This window comes from Equus asinus, chromosome 2, assembly GCF_041296235.1.
Source record: "Equus asinus isolate D_3611 breed Donkey chromosome 2, EquAss-T2T_v2, whole genome shotgun sequence".
NCBI lineage: Eukaryota > Metazoa > Chordata > Mammalia > Perissodactyla > Equidae > Equus > Equus asinus.
The window spans coordinates 90,184,861-90,206,093 of NC_091791.1; the positions used below are offsets into that span (position 1 = coordinate 90,184,861).

Below are 21,233 nucleotides of genomic sequence, written 5' to 3' on the forward strand. Positions count from 1 at the left end.
AGGAGTAGACAGCTACTGTTTTCAGCACGAACACTTCTCCGTCATTTCGTTGGTTACTAATACCCCATCATAGTTTAGAAAGATCAAGCCAAAACAGAAATTGTGTTTAAGAAGATGATGATTATATATAAAAGGAAATAGTGCCTAAAATAGAGAAAAGCTTAAAAATCTAAATTTGTTCTTTTCTTTGTAAGGGTGCGATATCCTTCTGTTTGTACTTCTAGCTTGCTGTTTTTCCTGTTTCCATTTTCCTTTTTCTTTGCTTCAAAGCACTTGTCTGTTAGGATTAAAAGATGGTTTACTGAGTGAGTGCTCACCTCAGTTGCTACAGAGTCGCCACCACTTGGTCCTCCCTAGGCTATGGTTCCTATGGTCCTCCTCCCCCTGCTACCAGTATTCCCCTTACGGCAGAACCCCGTCCTTTCCCAGGCCCCAAGACAGGCGCAGTTCTCACAGCTCCAGGCCCAAGCCTGGGACTCGGCCTCTGCCTGCCTTTGCTTCTTAATTGGGGACCCCGCCTTGGCTCCTTTCTAAGAACTGATTCGCAGCCCTTTTCTTGTGCTTGAAGCCCTGGCCTCTTAACCTGTGTGGAACTTGATTTTCTCTGCCTGTCGTCTGGAGTCTGCTCCAGCCCTGCACCACAGACTCTGCTGTGCACTAACCGATACCCGTGGTGGCCACATTTATTTGCCTCCCGCTCTTCGTTCCTAGAGTCTCTGCGTCCATCTTCTATCCCCTTATCAGGCCTCCTCCCCCCCATCATGTCAGGTTGGACATCCTGCTACCTGCCACCCTCATGGACCACCACCTGTTGTTTGCTCACTGCTCTCTGGCTATCAGGTACTGCCTCGAGGTCTGGCGTGCCTCCCCACCCCAGCTCCCACTCCGCCTGCGCTAAAGCTTGTCCTTCCCCACCTGGTAGCAGTTCACCCCCTTCATCACCCTGCCTTTCTCTGTCCTGAGAGCAGTAAGTTTATGACCGGTTTTACTTTGATTATAATCTATATCTATATAGTTGTTTTTTGTTTGTATCTGGTTAAAAAATAATCAAAGTGCAATAGGGGTTTGTGTGTCTGTATATATTATATTAGATTATACATATATATATGGAAAACCCATCTCTGATTCTACTCCAGAATTCCTTTGGGGCGAGTAGTCCAGAAATCCCAGCATCTGGAGCTGGGCATGATTCCCTTGTGAATGACTTGTCAAAGGAAGGCAAGGTGTCGTGGTCAAGATTCAAGCTGAGATAACAGGGGAGATACAATCTTGGCTCAGGCATCCTGAGCCATTAACTGAGCATGCTGTGCCTACTGTATGTGGTCTACACGGTTATCCCGACATATGCCTAGGTGTGATGTGGTGCCACCGATGTGACCAGGCGTACTAGTTTATCCGTCAGAGGTGTTGGGGGTACCCATCCCTATACTAGACTTGAAGTTCCAGGGGACAGGGACGGGCTTATTCTTACTCCGTTGTACCCCTGGGTTCTAGCGTGCTGCCTAGCACTCCAGTAGGTAGTCCATAAATACTTCATGGATGAATGACTGAATGTACTAGGCATCATAGTGGACTCCTGTCCTCTGAAAGCTTAAAATCTAGTAAATGTAAGACGTGCATAATTCCTTCATTTGACGTTTGTTTCTGAGTCAGAGTTTATTGCCATTAAGATAGTTGATACTTCATTTTGTTCTCTATTGAGTTTGCCCTCATTTATTTACATCAACTAAGGCGGGGTTTGGTTTTGGGGAGGGTTTCATGGCAGTATTTTTGAGGATTAATGATAAAGCACTTCTCTTGATGGGACTGGAGCCTAAAAGATGCTGTACCTGATAACACAGAGCTATCAGTGACTTTGAATTCCAACAATTCATTTTCAATAAACAGTGTTTGAGTTCTGGAGTTCCATTTGCTCTTTAAAACAACTTCCTCATTTCTTTCCCGGGGGACAGAATCATATATTTAACTATTAACCAATTCCTGTCAGCGTTTCTTGTAAAATGTAGATTATCTTTCATTTAGTTTGCTACCCCCTTTAAAACCTGCGTTCCTCCTTGCATACCTGAATTATCCTGGCTATCCTCCTAATTGCTCATTCCCTCTTTCAACTGATCTTGCCCAGTTTTTCCCGATTGTTCTTAACGAAACACCATTCTCATCAAAATCTGGGAACAGCTGGTGGACAGCGACATTCTGCTAGCCTGGTCTCTCCACTTCCTGTAGGATGGGCCCCGTCCATTTTCCTTTTAATGCCTTTCTCCTGCCTGCAATGCCCAAGGACTGCCTCTTGCAGGAAGCCATCTTTGCTCCATTCTAAACTCTTGGAGCTCTTCTCTCTATGGTCTGTTTCATTGACTTTTTTGCATAGTTTAGCTATTCCTGTGTCTTTGTCCCAAATAGGATTTCATACCTTTATTCACTTACATCTGAAGAGGGGCATCCCAGCCTCCCAGCCTGGGGAAGGACAATTTAGAGGGTATCAAAATACACAAGATATCCAAATAGCAGCCCCAGCCTGGGACTACCATTGTACTTACTGAAATCCTTGCCTCTGCTAATCCGTTTGTTGTCAAGGTCCAACTGGAGGGGAAGAGAGGTCACAAATCATCAATGCATCCTTGGCTGCTTTATCCCTCAAGGTCAAAGAGGGCACTCCTCTTCCTTCCTCCTTTCCATCTTCCCTTGCCTGGTTGTTACCGCTGCTGCTGTAGGCATTGTGCTGAGCACAGGGTGACTATACTGCTGGGCTCCAAGGAGCGCCATTCACGTCTGCCTCCGTGTGAAAGGTGCTCCCTGGACCAAGTGGTACAAAACCTGCTCCTGGCCCTTCTGAATGCCGTGAAAGTGCCACTTGGATTGGGGGCAGGGAGCCTAGTCCCTGGCTTGCTTAGAGAGAGCCAGCTGTTCTATTGTTTACCTTTATATACCTTTCAGGGCATCTGGCAAGATATATTTAAGCATTTGTTAATTCTATATTGCAAAATATATATGCATACAAATAAATAGATTAAAAGGAAATAGAGACAAAATGTTGGCAGTAGTTGTCAGAGTAGCGGCCTAAAAGATGGCTATTCCACTCTTCCATAAGCTTTCTCTCTCCACACTGGGGAGTATTGCTTTTATAATTAGAAAAATAAACATTTTAGAACTGGTTAATTGATAAAAAGATTGGGGGAAAATGAAAGGGGCAAGGTACATATTTGTCAGAATGAAGTCAATTAGAATCCCATGTGAGATGTGTAATTAATCAAAATTTTCATTTATTTGATCAATGTGAATATTCTTCTTAATAACAAAAGTTATTCTGTTGTTACACTTGCAATAATGCATCATACTAAGCAAATTTTAACTATACACATATTTCATCAAAACCAAGATATCATTGATCATAAGCATCATTTTATGTACAACTAGCAAAGAAAAACACTGTCAATTAAACTATGACATATCGTCAATTGTAAGACATCCTAATTTCAGAGATGATAGAATGTCAAAAAGTGCACATCTAAGAATTGGTGAGGGGCCGGCCCCGTGGATGAGTGATTAAGTTTGCGCTCTCTGCTTCGGCAGCCCAGGGTCTCACCACTTTGGATCCTGGGTGTGGACATGGCACTGCTCATCAGGCTATGCTGAGGTGGTGTCTCACACAGCACAACCAGAAGGACCTACAACTAGAATATACAGCTGTGTACTAGGGGGCTTTGGGGAGAAGAAGGAAAAAAAAAAAGAATTGGTGAAATACAGTGTGTTTTAATGCACATAAAAGGCAAAATGACACTATCCAGGCCAATAGTTTGAAATGTTGAGTTTCTAATGTTTTGACGTAGAATCTTATTTGTTTGTTATGTGCAATCCTCGAATAGCCACACTATGAATGTTAACCACAAAAGCAGAGACTGTACAGTTCAACTGCATATAAACACGTTGAATAAACACAAGTGAATAACTTATGATTCAGTCACATAAAGTTTAGAAGAAATGCTAGCATCAAGTCACATGCTTGGATTATATTACAAATAAAAAATTTCTGACAGCTGGTTATACTGAAAATGTGCGATGATGAGAAGAATTAAATTTTAGAGGTTAACACACACGTTTTTATCCTTGGAAAAGTCAAACTAAACAATCAGAAAAATCTCATCAGTGCAGTAGAATGACTGTGCATCTATCCCGGAAGCTGAACAATAGTGCTTGTTGCTTATGGGGCCATCAGGAAAAGCCAGCTGTGGATTTCTTTCTAGTACAATTAATTGCTTCCGCTGTATATAAAATTGAAAGAATTGGGTGCTTTAGTGCGGAAAAAGGATATCCTGCTACACTGTTCCTATTTCCTCACAAAAGCTATTATTGAGCCTTTTGCCATTAATTCACATGCGCTGGATTATCCTGTGATGAAAGACCAAAAGGCTTTTCATTTTTATAGTCTCTTATCTCCTATTTATTTGGCACCTGCTTGGAGAGACCTGTTCTCCCAACACTGGTTAATTGCTAGGATGTCAGAAGGCAGCTAATGACTGACTTCCTTTTCAGAGACTAATTGTGAACCCATCTCTATACTTTTTCTTAGGGTGGCCTTTGTCGTTACTGAGCAATATTCTGAGTTCCGTCCTTATTTGAAATGACCGGTGCTGTGTTCTCAATGCCAATTTTCAGTCTCTGCCCACCGTACACTTTGAGACCAGCAAGTGACTCTTTTATAAATCCTCTGTGTTAGACCTGCGCTGTCCAGTACAATAGCCACTCGCCATGTCTAGCTATGTCATTTTTAAGTTAGTTAAAATTAGGTTTCTTAGTCTAGGCTCAGGAAGTGCTCAGTAGCCACATGGGGCTAGTGGCCCCCGTACTGGGAGAGTACAGATAAAGGACATTTCCATCTTCATAGTTCTGTGGGACAGCACTGACACAGACTGACCTGCTCAGCTCAGGCCTCGTGAACAGTCTGAGCCCTTCTCTTGAACTGGTGTTTCTGTTCTCACCATTCCATGCAAATGGCGGAAAGACCATACTTCCAGTGGTCGTTTCTATAGTTCGTTACTAGAAGAGTTTCTCTGAACGTGTAGAACACCAGAGATGGGGGTTGCTATGCCATGCTGTAAAGTCACAGTTATGTAAGAAGTGTACTTACCACAATACAAAATCAATGAATTTTTTTTAAGTGGTAGAAAATTGGCCAAAACGCTAATCGTGGTTGTTTCCAGGCAGTGGGACCATGATTCCTTTTTTCTTCTTCCTGTTTATATGTCACTGTTTTTCAGATTTTATTCCATAAGCACATACTCCTTTCACAATTAGTAAAAATCACATTTAAGATACATGAACCCGGGCATTTCTCTGTCGCCAGTTTCAAACTAAGGGGGTTTCATCCAGCCCCTGTCCTGAGAGAGGAAGGTGTCATTTTGAGCAACTGTGTCTTTGAAAATCACTGTCAGCCAGCAGATTTTAGTCGAGAGATCTGGATTCCCTTCTATCCTAGTGTGTAAGGCATCAGAGAATCTGTGCTTGGGGTGCCCTAGAGCCCTGCTACATGGAATCACAGAGCATCCCTCTGGAAGAGATGCCTCACGATCACCAGCAATCCTTCACCCAGGCATTTACCAGGCCTTTCACCAGCATCCGCACAGCTCTAGACTACAGTCCAGAGTCTTGGAAGCCGGGCCCAACAGGTTAAGGAGGCTTGTGGAGCCGAAGACGGCTCTAGTTTTACCACTGAGAAGAGAACCATAAAAAGAAGTTCTCGTTTCCTAAAAGTTCAGGCATGATCATACAGGTTTAATTAGGAACAGTAAGCTGTTTACAGCAAATTATAAACTATAAAGCAGACCTCGATGGACACTCCCAAAGGATGGCCCGTGAACCCTTACTTCTCCAAGGCCAGATTCAGCAATGCCAGCCAGAGGAGTAGCCCAGAAGTCCCTTTCCAGAACTTTCCATAACCAAAGGAGACGGCACAAGAACTCATGGAAACCCTGTGTTTTTTTTTCCTTTCATCCTTGAAACATGAAGCCAAGCCACTGTTTTCTTGGTTGCTGCAGCCACCCACTTCAGAAACAGGCTAAGCAACACCAACTTTGGAGACAGAATTCTGGCTGAACTTCCTAATTTTTGACCTTGGGCAGAGTTTGTCAACCTCTCTGAATTCCAGTTTCTTCATCTATAAAATGAGGGTAAATAATATCAATCTAATGAGACAGACGTGAGGATAAACAGTGTATGGAAAACAGTTGGCATAGAGTCCACACTCAATTAATTTTAGCTACCTTTCCTTTTTCCTTCTAGAAAGTGATTGGTCCACTGGTGTTTATGTTGAAGGGGAAAGAAAACAACTGTAAAACTCTTAATGAGCCTTACTTCAAATACAGCCCAGTGCCTTGCAGTAATTAGGGTATGAGTTCTGCTTCAGCTTGGGCTAGGCTCCAGTTCTTCATTCCAGCCTTCGCTCAGGAATTTCCTTCTCTGGAAAGCCTCCGCTGCCCACTCCCAGGCTGAGTTATGTCCCTCCTGAGTAGTCCCGTGGCACCCCAAGCTTATTTCTGTCCATTCCTTCACCTTGCCTTCTGCTTCTCAAACTAGGGTACCTAGCATTGAGCATGGAGTATGTGATGTTATAAGGCACCCTCTACAGGGCATCGGTTTTATCTAATAATAAATAACTTAAGGGGCATTTTTTTTTTTTAGTTAAAAGATTATTTAAAAAATTGCACAATTGCAGAGAGTCCCTAGACGGCACTTGTTTATTGTCCTTTGCTTTTAGGTCTGCTTTGCAGAAAAGTTGGAGAAACATTTATTGCCATATGGTATGAAATTACGCCATAACTTATCTATTTCTTCCACCAGACTGAGTTCTGTGAGGGCAGGTCTTGTGCCTCATTCGCCTCTGAATTCACGATGCTGAGCTACTTAGCACAAGGCCTGGCTCAAAGTAGAGGCTGCAGGAATGTTTGTGGAACTGAACTCAACTCTCTGTCTTCTCTCAGTCCTTTGGAGAGAACGTAGTGTTTCCACCAAGGAGAGGAACTTTGAGACTGTTGAACTGACAGGACTCCACAGCAAGTGCCTATTGGAGAGAAGACAATCATAGCTGGGAATCTTACCTTTTTGGGAAAGGTATATAACCTATCTGACCTTTGGCTTCCCAACCTGGTAGGGTCGTGAAGATTCAGTGAGAAAGGATTCATCAAGCACCGAGTACTGTGCTTGGCACATAGAAGGTGCATGCAGAAAAGCTTCTTTCTTCGAAAGACACATTCTGGTTATGAATCTACATGCTCAGAGATGATTCTGGTCATTTGAATCATTCCAGGCAACTCACAAAGGACCTGGTATTCCTACCTGAGGTCTGAGCCACTACCTGGGGCTTCTTCTGCAACACCCTGGTCCCCTTCCTGAACCTCCATCCTAATAGTATCATAGCACTCAACAGCTGCCTTACTGTCTCAGCTACGCTCCCCGTAAACCTGGGCCCGTGAGATAGGGTTAGTTCAACTAGGCGGTGGAGGAAGGTAGCCACCTGTCAGCAGGTGCGAGCTGCAGAGTAGGGGCCCGTTTCAAGCCTCGCCTCACTAAGTGATCTGATTTACTCTCCCACCTCCAAGGCCTGTGGTCTTGGTTCTGGAGACACCCCCGGACAAATGGTGCCAGTTCCTAACACAGAGCCTGAGCAGGGAATCAGCATTCCCAAATGGCTGTGTCCTTTATTCTACTGGCCTGTGTCCAGAGTAGCTTTACCAGGAAACTAAGGAAGCTTAAGCTTCAGGGTCCTTCACTTTCAAAGGTCCCCGGAATGCCGAGGATGGCTGGAATGTTCTAGGCTGAGAGGGGAAGTCAGGTTGCAATCAGGGAGCGTTCCTAGGTGAGCTCTTCTGATGACTTGCCTAAAGAGATTTCAGAAGCAAGAGACCCAGAGAGCCACAATTCCAGTAATTTGTTGTGGTTCTTCTCATTCTAAGTGAATACTCAGTTTTGTAATTCATTTTGTGTTTAAAATTTGTACTCTTAAAGATGTCCTCACAACACCTTTATCCCAGGCTGGATCAGGTTCTTCTCCAATGTGTGCCTACTTTTCTCCAGTGCCTCCCTATCTCAGAGCTCACCAGAAAGTCACAAGTATGGAAGGAGACTGCAGGGGTCTCCATAGCAAAGACTACATGTGGGATAGAATCACCCTCACTATGTGCATTCCTGCCTCTACCAGGGGAGGCCTTACACCAATCCTTCTCCCACAAATGCTAGGACCCTCTAGCATTCCCAAGTGCTCCATTAGAAGTAAAAGATAAGGGACCTGCCCTGGTGGCCTAGTGGTTAAGTTCAGCATGCTCCATTTCGGCCACCCAGGTTCAGTTCCCAGGTCTGGACCTACACTGCTCTGTTAGTAGCCATGCTGTGCTGGCAGCCCACATACTAAAAAACAGAGGAAGATTGGCACAGATGTTAGCTCAGGACAAATCTTCCTCAGCAGGAAAAAAAAAAAAAAAAGTAAAAGATAAAACCTCTATTAGCTGGCTTCTCCCCTGAATCTAAAAACTATTTTGAAATAGCCCTTTTTTTTTTTTGTCTTTGCTGAGGAAGATTCACCCTGAGCTAACATCCACTGCCCATCTTCCTCTTTTTGTATGTGAGCCACCACCACAGCATGGCCATTAACAGACGAATGGTGTAGGTCCACGCCCAGGAACCAAACCCAGGCTGCTGAAGCAAAGCATGTGCCAAACTTAACCACTAGGGAACTGGGGCTGGCCCTGAAATAGTCTCTTTATACCTACTTTTGTGCATCAAATAGACTTTGAACTAGAGTTAGATAAGGGGATAACTGATTTGCAAATGGAAAGGTAGTCTGTAAGAATTTACTTAATAAAATGTTTTGGATTTTTAATAGAATTTGTTTGTAAGAAAAGAAACTCAGTTTCCAGCTAAGCAAGAACTATGATGGCATCCTTTTGTCATTTCAGTTTGAAATCTCTCCAATCTAATGCCTAATTATAGATGGAATAAAACAAAAAATGTAATCCAATGCATACACTGCTGTGGAGGAGCGTTCAGTTTTTCAGTGTTTGGCTAACGCATAAATGTGTTCCTCGTAGCTGCTTTCTGTGTAAAGAAGTGAGAAAGACATATGTAGGGCCAGCCTCATAGCATAGTGTTTAAGTCCAGCATGCTCCACTTTGGCGGCCTCGGGGTCAGGGGTTCGGATCCCAGGCACAGACCTACACCACTTGTGAAGCCATGCTGTGGCAGTGTCCCACCTACAAAATAGAGGAAGCTGGGCACAGATGTCAGCTCAGGGCTAATCTTCCTCAAGCCAAAAAGAAACCAGGAAGATTGGCGATGGATGTTAGCTTAGAGCAAATCTTCCTCACCAACAAAAAAAAAGGAGAGAGAGAGAGAGAAACATATGTAAACAGTCAATTATTAAATAATCTGAACATGCAAGAGTGTTGTGGAGAGACTGAGGAGAGAATGCTGACCCAGAGTGGCCAGGATGATGTCATGTTCTGAGAAGGGAGGTCCAGGGCTGGCCCGATGGCACAGCGGTTAAGTTCACACATTCTGCTTTATCAGCCCGGGGTTTGCAGGTTCGGATCCAGAGTGTGGACCTACACACTGCTTGTCAAGCCGTGCTGTGGTAGGCATCCCGCATATAAAGTAGAGGAAGATGGGCACAGATGTTAGCTCAGGGCCAGTCTTCCTCAAAAAAAAGAAAAGAAAAAAAGAAGGTAGGTCCACAGCAGGCTGAGAGGCTAGAGAGTCATGAGGCCTAGTGTGTGGGGTCTTGGATGCAGTGAGTTTGGGCTCTGCGGGGGGGATAATGGGAAGCATTTGTGAGTGTCAAGCAGCACCATGTAGTCAGATTTATTTCTGAAGAGAGCTCTCTTGCTGCAGTATAGGGAATGGACTTAAGGATCGGTAGGGGGCAAAATGCAGACAACAGGGTGCGTCAGGAAGCTGGTGAGATAACCTAGAGGAGAGCTGTTTGGAGGCAGGAAGAATTCCTGAGGATGGAGAGAAGACAGACTCAAGACAGATTCAGGAAGTAAACGTGGCAGCCTGTGCTAATTATCGGCTGTCAGAAAGAGCTGTTGTCGAAGAAGAAAGCCACTTAGGATGACTCCCAGATTAATTCTAGTTTCAATGACTGGGTGGTGCCTGCAATTCACCCAAAGGAAGAATAATACAAGAGGAGGAGCAGGTTGGTAAATCAGCCAGTGATGGCTCCCGAATTCCTGCCCAGGAGAGGCTTGGGGCAGTGGGACTGGCGGATTTGTCTCGAAACTGTTTACAATAATGAACACTCTGTTGGTATGTCTGTTTAGATGGGATGGCATGGGTAAGATGAGTGGCTGACTATGGGGCTTAAAGTCCCCCCGGCATCCTGCGTTCAGCATTGGGCATTGTGTTCGTTGCGATTCTTAGGGTTGCAAGTGACAGAAACCAAGTTTAGACAAGCTCAGGGATCAAGGGGAACTTCATCAAACCAAGGAAGAAAGAGGCGTGGAGCCTCGGGAACGACGAGCCCCAGGAGCCCTCATGTTGGCGGAACACTTGTTCCTCCTCATCTCTAATCTTTGCTTCTCAGTGCCCATTGGCTTCCTTCTTTCCGGTCACAGACAGACGTTCTCCACACGGGAGGGAACGACAGCCTTTGGACTACGCTCTGTGCTCAGCCACCAGTGAGAGAAGAGACTCTCTCTCTCTCCAAGCTCCGTTTTGACAAAATCTCGGGAAGGTTCTGATGGTTCTGGTTTGGTTCAAAAACCTACTTCTTGAACCAGTCTTTGTGCCTAAAGGGGCAGGGTCTGTAGCAGCACAAAGGATGGGAAGAACACACATAGGGCCATTCCTCCAGCCAGTAAGACAGGCCAGCTTAGAGATGGGCGAGGACGTCCAGGTGAGACGGCAGAGCAAAGTCTTCACTGAAGGTGTAGATGTCTAATGGTTCAGAGAGGTGGTTGATTGCCTTGACGAAATTAATGGCAGGACCTATTTCTGATTTGTCGGGCAGGATGTATTCCACAAGTGCGTAAATCGATTAACTCATAATCTTAATATTTAATATGTATTTTATAGAGGCTTAAGTAGGATCAAACGGTGACATTGAGTTTAAAAATACATCATTTTTAAAAGAAAGCAAATCTCAGAACAGTATGTATAGTATGATTCCAATTAATTAAAACACAACGTGTGTGTGCAGTTTGTGCGGGTGTGCATGCAAGCACGGGTCTGTGTTTCCCAGATTTCAGAAAACAGTTTGGTGCCACACGCACACAGACTGTTTCCCAGACTGGACAGCTGCATTTAACCCTGACCGTTTCGCCATGTTCGTCCAGAACGGCTTGATGCACAGCTTGGAAATTTCGTTCAAGTGAAAAGTCTTATAGGAAAAATAACACTCATTCTTCTATTGAAAGTGAGGTTCTTAAAAAAAAAAAGAGAGAGGTTCTTTACTTGTAGTCAAATATTTATTTTCTCTCTTTGCAATTGGCCGGCCTTTGGAGGCACTGTCTGGTGTGGTCTTGCCGTGGCCTACCTGGCCCTCTGTGCTCTCCACCTCCTGTCCTACTGCCCTCTCTTTACCTCTGCTCTCGAGCCCTGGGCCTTCACCGTGCCAAAATTGTTCCCGTAAAGCTTTCACATTTATTTTCCCCACTGTCTGGAACACTCTGCCTCAAACTTCGGTATGGCTGGTTTCCTCTCATCCTTCAGATCTCAGTCCAAATGTCACCTCCTCGGCCCAGGCCTTTCTGACCGCCAAACCAAAAGTACCTTACTCCAGCCCCCAACACATTGCTCTGTTGTATTGACCCATAGCACTCATTCTCTCAAATTATATGGATTATGTATTGCTTGTTTATTGCTCGTCTCTTCCTTTTAAAGTGTAAGCTCTGTGAAAGCAGGAACCTTGTCTGTATTGTCGTCCTCCATCCCTACCATAGAGCCTAGCTACTCAGTGCATGTTTGTGGAATGAAAAGATACACTGCTGGAATATTATTCAGCACTAAAAAAGAAATGAGCTATCAAGCCATGAAAAGACAGGAAGGGAAGTTAAATGCATGTTACTAAGTGCAAGAAGCCAATTTGAAAAGGCTACACACTGTATGATGCCTACTACGTGACGTTCTGGAAAAGGCAAAACTATGGAGACAGTAAAAAGATCAGGGGTTACGGGGGAGGGAGGGACAAATAGTAGAACACAGAGGATCCTCAGGCCCACCCTGTATGATATTGTAACGGTGGATACGTGTCATGATACATTTGTTCAAACCCACAGAATGTGCAACAAGAAGACTGAACCCTAATGTAAACCAAGGACTCTGGATTGATAATGATGTGTCAGTGGACGTCCATTGATTGTAATAAATGTACCACTCTGGTGGGGGATGTTGATGGTGGGCGAGGCCAGACATGAGTCGGGGCAAGGGGTACACGGGAAATCTGCGTACCTTGCGCTTGATTTTGCCATGAACCTAAAACTGCTCTAAACATACAGGCTATTTATAAAAAAAAAAAAAGATACAGCGTCCAAGTTGTCGAAATGGTATAAGTATGTGAGTGGCACATCGAGAAGGATTATTTGATGTCAGGATTGTCCTGGGAAAGCTAGAGTTCGCGAAAAACCCAAACCAAAACTTCAGGCAGTGTTTTCCAAATTGGAGTTTCATATTCTGTGCTCAAATAAGGTGACAGATTCCGTTACTGAGGTCTGAGTACTCACCCAGCTCACACACGTGTATTGTGAATCTCTCCATGAGTAGCATATACAGCTATTTCCTAACATTTGATCTAAAACCCATTCTTCATGCCACATCTTCACCATTAATGAGCCTGAGTCCAGCTGAATGCCAGTGTTAGACTTTAAATAGTCTAAACATTTCTCCTCAGAACTAATCCAACATAATTTAGTTATTTATCTTGTTTGGCTGATTCTAAACCACTAGAATCTAAGTTCCACGACAACAGTGTTTTTTTGTCTTGTTTATTCACTATCATGTTCCCAGTGTCCAGAGCAGAGCCTGGCACATAGTAGGTGCTTAATAAATACTTGTTGTAAGAATGAATGAATGGGCAAATGAACAAACACTTTTTATTCTGTCCACAAGTCCTCAGTGAAGAGGGCTCAAGTTTTGCTATAATTATACCAAATTCTGATCCATGTGGTTTATATTCCTGGACAATTTGTGTAATATTTATTCTGGCTGCTGTCTTTTCACTGTATTTTTTCTGGATGGACAAGTTGGAAGAGTTAAGACAGTGAAGCAGGAGTGAGGGCCTTAAGTTCTGACTCGACTCTCTTGGTGATGATAATAATAACTAACACTGGTATGGTAATTTTCTTCCAGAAGTTATTGCGTTTGGTTCTCAAAATATGCCTGTGAGGCAGGTGTTGAGACCTTCATTTTCAGGTAGATAGGAAAGCTGAGAGACACTCTCTCCACTCAGGTGGTATTAGATCAGCTTTGCTGTAAACCTTGGTCTTAACATGTCAAAGTCCATGTTTATTTCGCGGCAGCCAGCTGCCTCCCTCGCTGGTTGTGTACGCTGGGAAGCCACTTTCCCTTTCGGGGCCTTGGTTCCCACATCTAGAAAATGCCCAGATGGTCTCTTAGATTCCTTCCAACTTTAGAACCTATGACTCTATGAGCCGTTTTTTTTCCTCCATTACCTATTTGAAAAATTGCCATAGCTTTAAAAAGTACTAAAATAATGAGATTTTATGTCTGCTTGTAATTGCACAGCTCTTTCAAAATCTGATTCAGGTGTTAAAAATCAAAGAAATTATGGAAATTTTCTCTTTCTTTTCAAGTAATGCCTAGGAACAGAATACCTTGAAAAAGAATGCATTTGTTTTGTTAAGCATAGCGCCCTCAGAAGGCCCTTCATTATTTAAAAAAATGCCAGGAGAGGATTTTTCTTTGAGCTTATTTCAAAACAAAACATACAGAAGAAAATATAGGAACTTTTCTAGAAATGAAGCCATTAAGAGCAGAATAAAAATAAATAAATCTGAAATATTTAATCACCAAGTAGCTAAATAAATAAACGTTTCCAAAAAGAAAAGGCAAAACTTAGTCTTCAGTTTATTTACCTGGTAAATTCGCTTTGTATGCAAAACATTTGTATTATTCACATATCTTCGTCTGTTTAAACAAGGCAATTAAACTACCGTTGGGCCACACAGCCACCAGAACGAGCGAGTTGCATTTCTTCTCCATGGGGCATTTTGTTTTGTCTCCTGCTTTTAATTGCAGCCGCATAGAAATGACCTACGTTTTGTGTCACATGAAAAAACTTTACACAGAAATATCTGTATGTGCACATCCTTTTTGGGGTTTTATTTTGCTTAAAAAGTAGAATTCACACGGGCCAAAAAAAAAAAAGACATGCAAAATATTTTTGTGCACACCTCTAACACACTACATTCCACTTATGAAATCTTAAAATTTAAAAAAAAAAATCCCAAAGCAAGAATACCTTGGTTGAAAAGTTAACATTATAAAAGCTAGATTCCTAACACAAACACTGCAGACACAAGTCACTCAGTTGCCAAAAGTTAATGTTTGTAAATGTTAAATAAATGTCAACGATTAAGAGACAAGAACTATAAATCCAAAGTGTATTCTCCACCGTGAACGGTTAAAAACTGTGTGTGGTGTCATAGGACATCCACAGTATTAACTTGAAACGGATACAACCTTAACCCGGACGCTACGCCAAACGTACAAACACCGAGGGAACCGTATTCAAAACTACCTCCTCTCCTTGCTACCTTGAAAATATTTTTTTTGTTTATTTTGCGTTTTGGTGAATAAGAGTGCCTCACAAGCTACACTAAGATGTAGAAACACCGATTCAATAAATGACTGTGACGAGGTTGTCCTTTGAGATATTTCACTTTTCCTTTTACTGACTGTACGCTTTTTAGTGATCATACGTGTTTGCGTGTATGTGTGTGTGTGTAAATCCTTTTAAAAGATATTTTGGAAACTTTAGGGGACTTTTTTTTTCCTTCCCTCAAAACCAGTCCCTGATAATTTAATTTAATAGTTGGTTGTTTTGGGGGGGTTTTTAGTGAAGATCTGCTTAGAGCCTTTCTGTATAGTCAGCAACCTCCTTGTCCCCTGTATATTTGAACTTTCCAAAAATAACAGAATGCTCTGAGTTACTTGTTTGCTACTCCTGGAAGACCTCCAGGCACTCCCAGCAGACTTTGCTGCCTCGTGCTTTATGTTCACCTTCTTATTGCTCCAAAGGTAAAGCGTCTGGCACTCCCCGAGGATGGTGGTGGCTTCACCCTTGGAAAAAACACATGGGCCTCCTGCTAGGGACCCATCTAGCTGCTTCCTTCTCTCTCGGGGAGAAGGGACGCACTCAGTAGAATGGCAGTGCCCTGGAAGCCTCAGTTCTCAGAAGAAAAAGTGTTCTAATGCATTCCCGTAAAACATGTGAAACGTGCAAAGAGAAAATCCAAAACAGGAGTGAGGAGAGAGGAGCAGTGGACGGGAAGAGTGCCCAGTGCTGTGCTCAGGTGGGAGGCAGCCGCCCACAGCCTGCCTCAAGGCCAGGCTCCATGAGCACGCCACCGTGCTCCCTGCAAGGGAAGGAGACGACCCCATCTCCAGCCTCCGGAACTAAGCTTCTATCACCAAACAGCTTTCAAATGCTTACTTAACTCAGGCTATCACTAATATTTTAAAGAAGTTTGAAGACCCAAGTCTATTTCAATAAATACTTAAATAATTGCTAAGTCAACTGAGCTCACCCATTCTCAAAATATTGGCCAAAATGGCGAATAAGTGTCTATCAGTCCATCTTTTCCTTCCGGCAGTCAACACACTTGTACGTAATCGTGCTGGATTTAAAGGAACATATGAGAAGGATGCTGCAGATCTGAGTGGGAGGGCCTGCCAACGCATGTGTTCTTACTCAGGTTGGCAGAAAGTAATCTTCATCCCCACCCGGAGCTTGGGCATGTTCTCAACTTATTTATTCTGCCATCCTGTCTCAGACACTGCCTCTCTCTTCTTTCCCACAGGTCACCAAGCCTGTTGGGGGAAGGGGTGCTAAGGAAGACTCGCTAAGTGAGCAGTCATAGGCCTGGGAGTGAAATGCATGCACAAAACGGGACACTCATGCTAACGCACCTCACAAAGCAAAACAAAGGCCAAACACAACCCAGAGTCGTCGTAAAAATCTCCTCTCACACACAGCAAAGCAAAACTGGAAAAACCCAATTCCACTTTCGCACCGCAATTCCAACAGGAGCGAAGCCTTCAGGGGACAGTGCAATGTTTCCAACTGAAAGAGGGTAACGGAAGAGCCCGTCTTGGCTCAACCATCTGCAGTGTGAGCCACAGCCCTTCCCGAAGCCCCATCAATTGCCCAGCGGCTCCCGGAAGACATCTCTTTGGATGTCTGGGCTCCCTTTAGAATGTTCGAGTCTGTTCAAGGCCTGAAGTCTGATGTGCAGAGGTAGCCATGACGCTAGTCATGGAATAACACTTCCTTTTTTGGTGAGGAAAGCCCAATCGGTCTTAGCTAACCAGCTCTCAGCTATGGCTCTAAAAATACCCCGCAGCCAGGACTGTTGGCACTTGGCTTGTTTGCCAGAGGAGCTCGAAAGAACTCCGCAGACGCTCCAGATTCTCCACAACTGCTCTGAGCTCCGTCTCTGCTCCGGGGACCTCAGGGAAGTGTCCGCCTTCGGGAAAGTGACTTTTCGTTTTTCACTTTTGCGTTCTTGGATTCCTGTCCTTGAACATTTGAAGTACAATTCCAGTCTTGGATTAATTACTAGCTTGGTTTAGGAATCTTCATTTGGCTCCTAGTCTGAACTATGCAAATACATGATCTGAGTGCAGAAGAAAGGACTAAAATTATACTTCAAAAGGGCTCCGTCGCTTCCTGTCTTCCCTCTTTCCCCTCAAAAGAAACACCAGCCTCCTTGAATCCTTTGTTGCCAGCAGCAGGAGCAGCTCGCAGCCTGTCCGCATCCGACGCCCTGGGCTCCCTACACGTGGATGGCGTGCGCGTGCTTCTTGCACAGCGGTTTGTCTTTCTTGGAGTAGAACGGCTGCCCCTCCAGATTCACGTGGCAGACCTGGGGCAGAGAACAGACCGGCATGAGATGGGCCCTCATAGCCCATGAGGCAGGGGGACCTGAGCAAAAGATTTCAGTCACCCCTGTAAGACAAAGCACCCTCACATGCAGACGGGAGAAAAGACAACAGGCTGTTTCTCCCCACTACAAATTCTTCACGACTGAAGATTAGAGGAGATGGGTTGAACCATATAAAATTTAAAACTCCCAAAGAGGAACGTGGAAGAAAACTCAAATTGACTTAAATTAATTAAATCTAATGGGATAGAGAAAATATACACAATGAAGAGGACCAACTGACGCTCTCCAAAATTTATAAGGAACCAAGACAAGTTCACCAATCAATATCCACTGAGAGGATAAATACGTAAAGAAATACCATTAGTAAACTAACAATCACGTCAGAAAAAACTATCCTTGCTAATAATTATAGGAAAAAGAAAACCTCCATGAGATACCACTAGACACCTATCTGTGAATCTATCAAAATAAATAAAGCAAACAAACTCAATGGCTTGTCACCTTTAACCTTACAAGAATGTAGCCAGAAAGTGGGGAAGAAAATGTAATTGATCAGAAGTCAGCAATGCCAAAAGGGAATCGGGCCTACTCGTGCACTGCTGGGGACACATGACTCAACTCAGTTTGTAAGGGATGTGGCAACCCTGAGGAGGAGCCAGAAGGATGTGCCCACCCCATACCCGGTAACACCACTCTGGACAATTCCATCTTGCAGAAACTACTGCACAGAACAAGAAAGCAATGTGTACTCAACTAAAAACTGAAAACTACTTATATTTCTCTCAATAGGAGGATGATTAAGTAAATTTTTTATGGTATATTTTTCCAACAGAAGGCCACCACGAAAATAAGAAATCAAATATGGAAAAATGAATGCAGGGAAATATTCTATGAGAAAAAAAAACAGAGGCGAAATTATATATCCCCATGATGACAACATATGAACGCAGTCTGAAGATGGAGAAATCACGGAAGCGAGCTAAGGAATATCTGAGGAGGTTACTGTGGGTCAGGCAGGATGTCAGACGCTGTAGATACACAATCTCATTTACTTCTCACGGAAACCTCAGGGGGTAGGTATGACTTTTCCCTATTTCACAGTTGAAAAACTGAGGCTCAGAGAGCCCAAGAGTCTTGCTTAAGTCACAGACCCACTAAGTTGTAAAGCTGGAAATCCATGTCTATCTAGGTCTGCAAGACTCCAGTTCTATGCTAATTTTTCCCACACCCCACAGCAGAGAGGGGCTATGTTTACTTGAAATTGTTCTGGGCTTACGGACGGACTTGTACAGAGGTAGCCCTCTGAGTTTGTTGGACTACCAATATGTAGGCCGGCCCTGGGTGGGCAAAATGTCAACGGTCAGAGTCAATTGGGAAGTCACATTGGCTGGGGTGGGCCCCAGCCCCAGAAAGGGCACTGAGGATCCCTAATGGGGAGCAGAATTGGGGGCCACGTCCAGGACTCTGACCATGGAAGTAGTGCAGATGGAGTTCTCATGAACAGGTAGGCGTGAGGATAGAGAATCATCCTCCTGAGAAGACCTTGGGTCAGTGAGCATGTGTCCACTTCAACAGAGTTGGAAAGAAAAGTGGCATCATGGTGGCTCCATGTGCAAGGCCCTGATGGCCAGTTGAGGATGTTGTACTTGGGATCACACAGGGCCGCCAATAGGTCCTGGAAGCCAGTGACCTGAAAAAGTGTCCAAAAACATCCCAAGTGGATGCAGGGATGTTGAGTGTAACCAGGCTCTTGTAGTGGCCTCAAGCTGCTGGGACAAATTGGAGACAAGTCCAAGAAGGTGGCATCCAAGATCCAACTGATGAGGACGGGTTTCAAGGGAGACAGAAAGGCAGCTCTGGAGCAAGTTGGCAAGGAGCAGCCTGTCAACATCTGGGGCTCTGGCCAGGAGACCCTGCCTGGTCTGGGACAGTGCTGGTTCATTCTACAACTTTGGGATGAGTCAGGCTGGAAAGGGTGCCAGGGCACTGAGGACCAAGGAGTGAGGAAGGGCCAGAGCCTCAGAGGTGGCTCATTGATAAGATGGGGCTGAGGGCAGGAACCGTCATAGGGAGGCATGCTGTGTCTTGGGCCAGGAGACTGCAGAAGGGATGCAAGTCGGGTTCATGGTGGAGGAGGCCTCCAGCCTACCCAGCACAGGGACACAGCAGGATGGTCCAGCCCCCAGGCTCTGTGGTCAAGTGGCATCAGGGCCTGGCTGGGAAGGTGTGATGGCCATGGACAGCGCTGACCCTACAGAGTGGAAGGCACTGAAATAGGCTAGCTGCAGCAGCCCCTCTAACTGCTCACAAAAGTTACACCACCACCCATCCTCTCCTGATACCCACACCAATAGGGAAGGGCTGGAAACCAACTAGACTTAGAGGAAAAGAGAGGCCAGTAAGACATCTCTCCCCTGCTGGATTGGTAGGACCCAAATCCTTTCCATTGGAACTCAAGTGCCAAAGCCGGACAGGAGCTTAACCCTCACCCCAACCCACACTGCCCTTCCGTGCCTCCATTTCATATGCCTGGTACTTCAGAGATGCTCTCTTGTCTGCTCTTTAACTGCTCATATATGTCAGCTTTGTTTTCCTTTCAAGATTCTAAATTCCTTGAGGGTGGAGATTTGTTCTGGGATCCTCCCGTATTCCCCAAACTCAAGGAATGTTTGGTAAATTGAAATAGTCTAAAGTATGTGCTCTCCTGAGATGTAACTGATGGGAAAACAGCACATCAGCTGGGAGAGCTGGTCCTGATCTTCCTTTCTTACTCTTTTTTTAAAAAATATATGCTCATTAGAAGTGATCTGAAAATATAAAGTGATGGAAAGAGAACAAAAAAAAAAGCCCTCAAAGTTTTCCCATCAAAAGATTGCCTTCCCAAAATTAAACCAAGTTCTGTTTTGAAATATCTTAATGGGGCAGTGAGTGCCACACACGGCTAATTTGAGGGAAGATGTAAGCATTCTCCATGCCAATTCTCTGAAGGATGGGACCTCCCTGGTTTCTTTGGGCAACGCTCTGGGTCTCACACCTGGCTGGAACTTATTTGTAATCTCAGCCTGAACAACCCCAAGCTTTACTGCTTCCTCTGGTCTCTCTCCAGGACTTGTACCATCGTGACTCTCAGCCAACACAGCAGGCTTGAGGGCGCAGACCCACGCTCTCCTTTGCCATACTTCTCTCTGCACGCAACACAGATCTCTCATGAGCCTGCCCTCGGAGAACAGGCCTTCTGTGCCACTGTCTTCCCTGGACTTTCTCCAAGACTCTTGGATCCTTCTAGAAGTCGGGTAACTAGCTGTGCAGGCAGCATCTTTGGATCAGACAAGCCACGGCTTGAATGTAAGGGTCAGAGAGCCCTATGCTGTGCCTTGCTGAGCTGTGGCTCTGCAGAGGACAATCCTAAAGCCAGAATATTTATATCGTTGTCCCTTTTTGGAGGGGAGGCCCTGATGTAGTTAAGGCCCCTAAAAGGCAACTAGAGAATCTGTTCAAAGAGCTGGAAAATCAGAGTGCTATGGATTGAATTGTGACCCCCACCAAATTCATACACCAGAGTCCTAAACCCCAGTACCTCCCGCCTACTCAGCACAGGGACTCAGCAGCGACCTTATTTGGAAATAGAATCTTTGCGGATGTAATGAAGATGTGAGTTAAGATGAGGTCGTACTGGAGTAAGGTGGGCCCTTAATCCAATATGACCAATGTCCCTATAGGAAGAGGAGAAGCACACAGAGAGACACAGAGGAGAAGGCCACGTGAAGACACACACAGGACAGCCCTGTGACGATGAAGGCAGACACTGGAGTTACACAGCTCCAAGCCAAGAGACACCATGGACTGCTGGCAGCTCCCAGAAGCTGGGAGGGAGAGCATGGCCCTGCTGACACCTTGATTTTGGACTTCTGGCCCCCACAGCTGTGAGAGAATAAATTTCTGTTGTAGAAGCCATCAGTTTGTGGTACTTTGTTATGGCAGTCCTAGCAAACTAATACACAGAATAAATACAACACACCCACAAGTTGGGGGGAGGCGTATAGAAATGAAGTGTGAAACCTGAAGTGTGTTGCAGTAAACTTTATGACTAGGGTTGTCCTGTGTCATAAGTTTATAAAAATT

General features: G+C 44.6%; 1 protein-coding gene across 6 annotated transcripts in view; it reads right to left on the minus strand.

The window, feature by feature from the left end:
• Positions 1–13,981: 13,981 nt before the first annotated feature.
• The window catches only part of LDB3 (LIM domain binding 3), a 60,371-nt gene continuing 53,119 nt past the window's right edge, over positions 13,982–21,233 (minus strand). For all 6 annotated transcript variants that reach the window (XM_014841509.3, XM_014841508.3, XM_044759845.2 and 3 more), the window contains one exon: positions 13,982–17,090. In XM_014841509.3, coding sequence (XP_014696995.2) covers positions 17,001–17,090 — 90 coding nt within the window. In that variant the 3' untranslated portion in view covers positions 13,982–17,000. The remainder of the gene's footprint in view (positions 17,091–21,233) is intronic.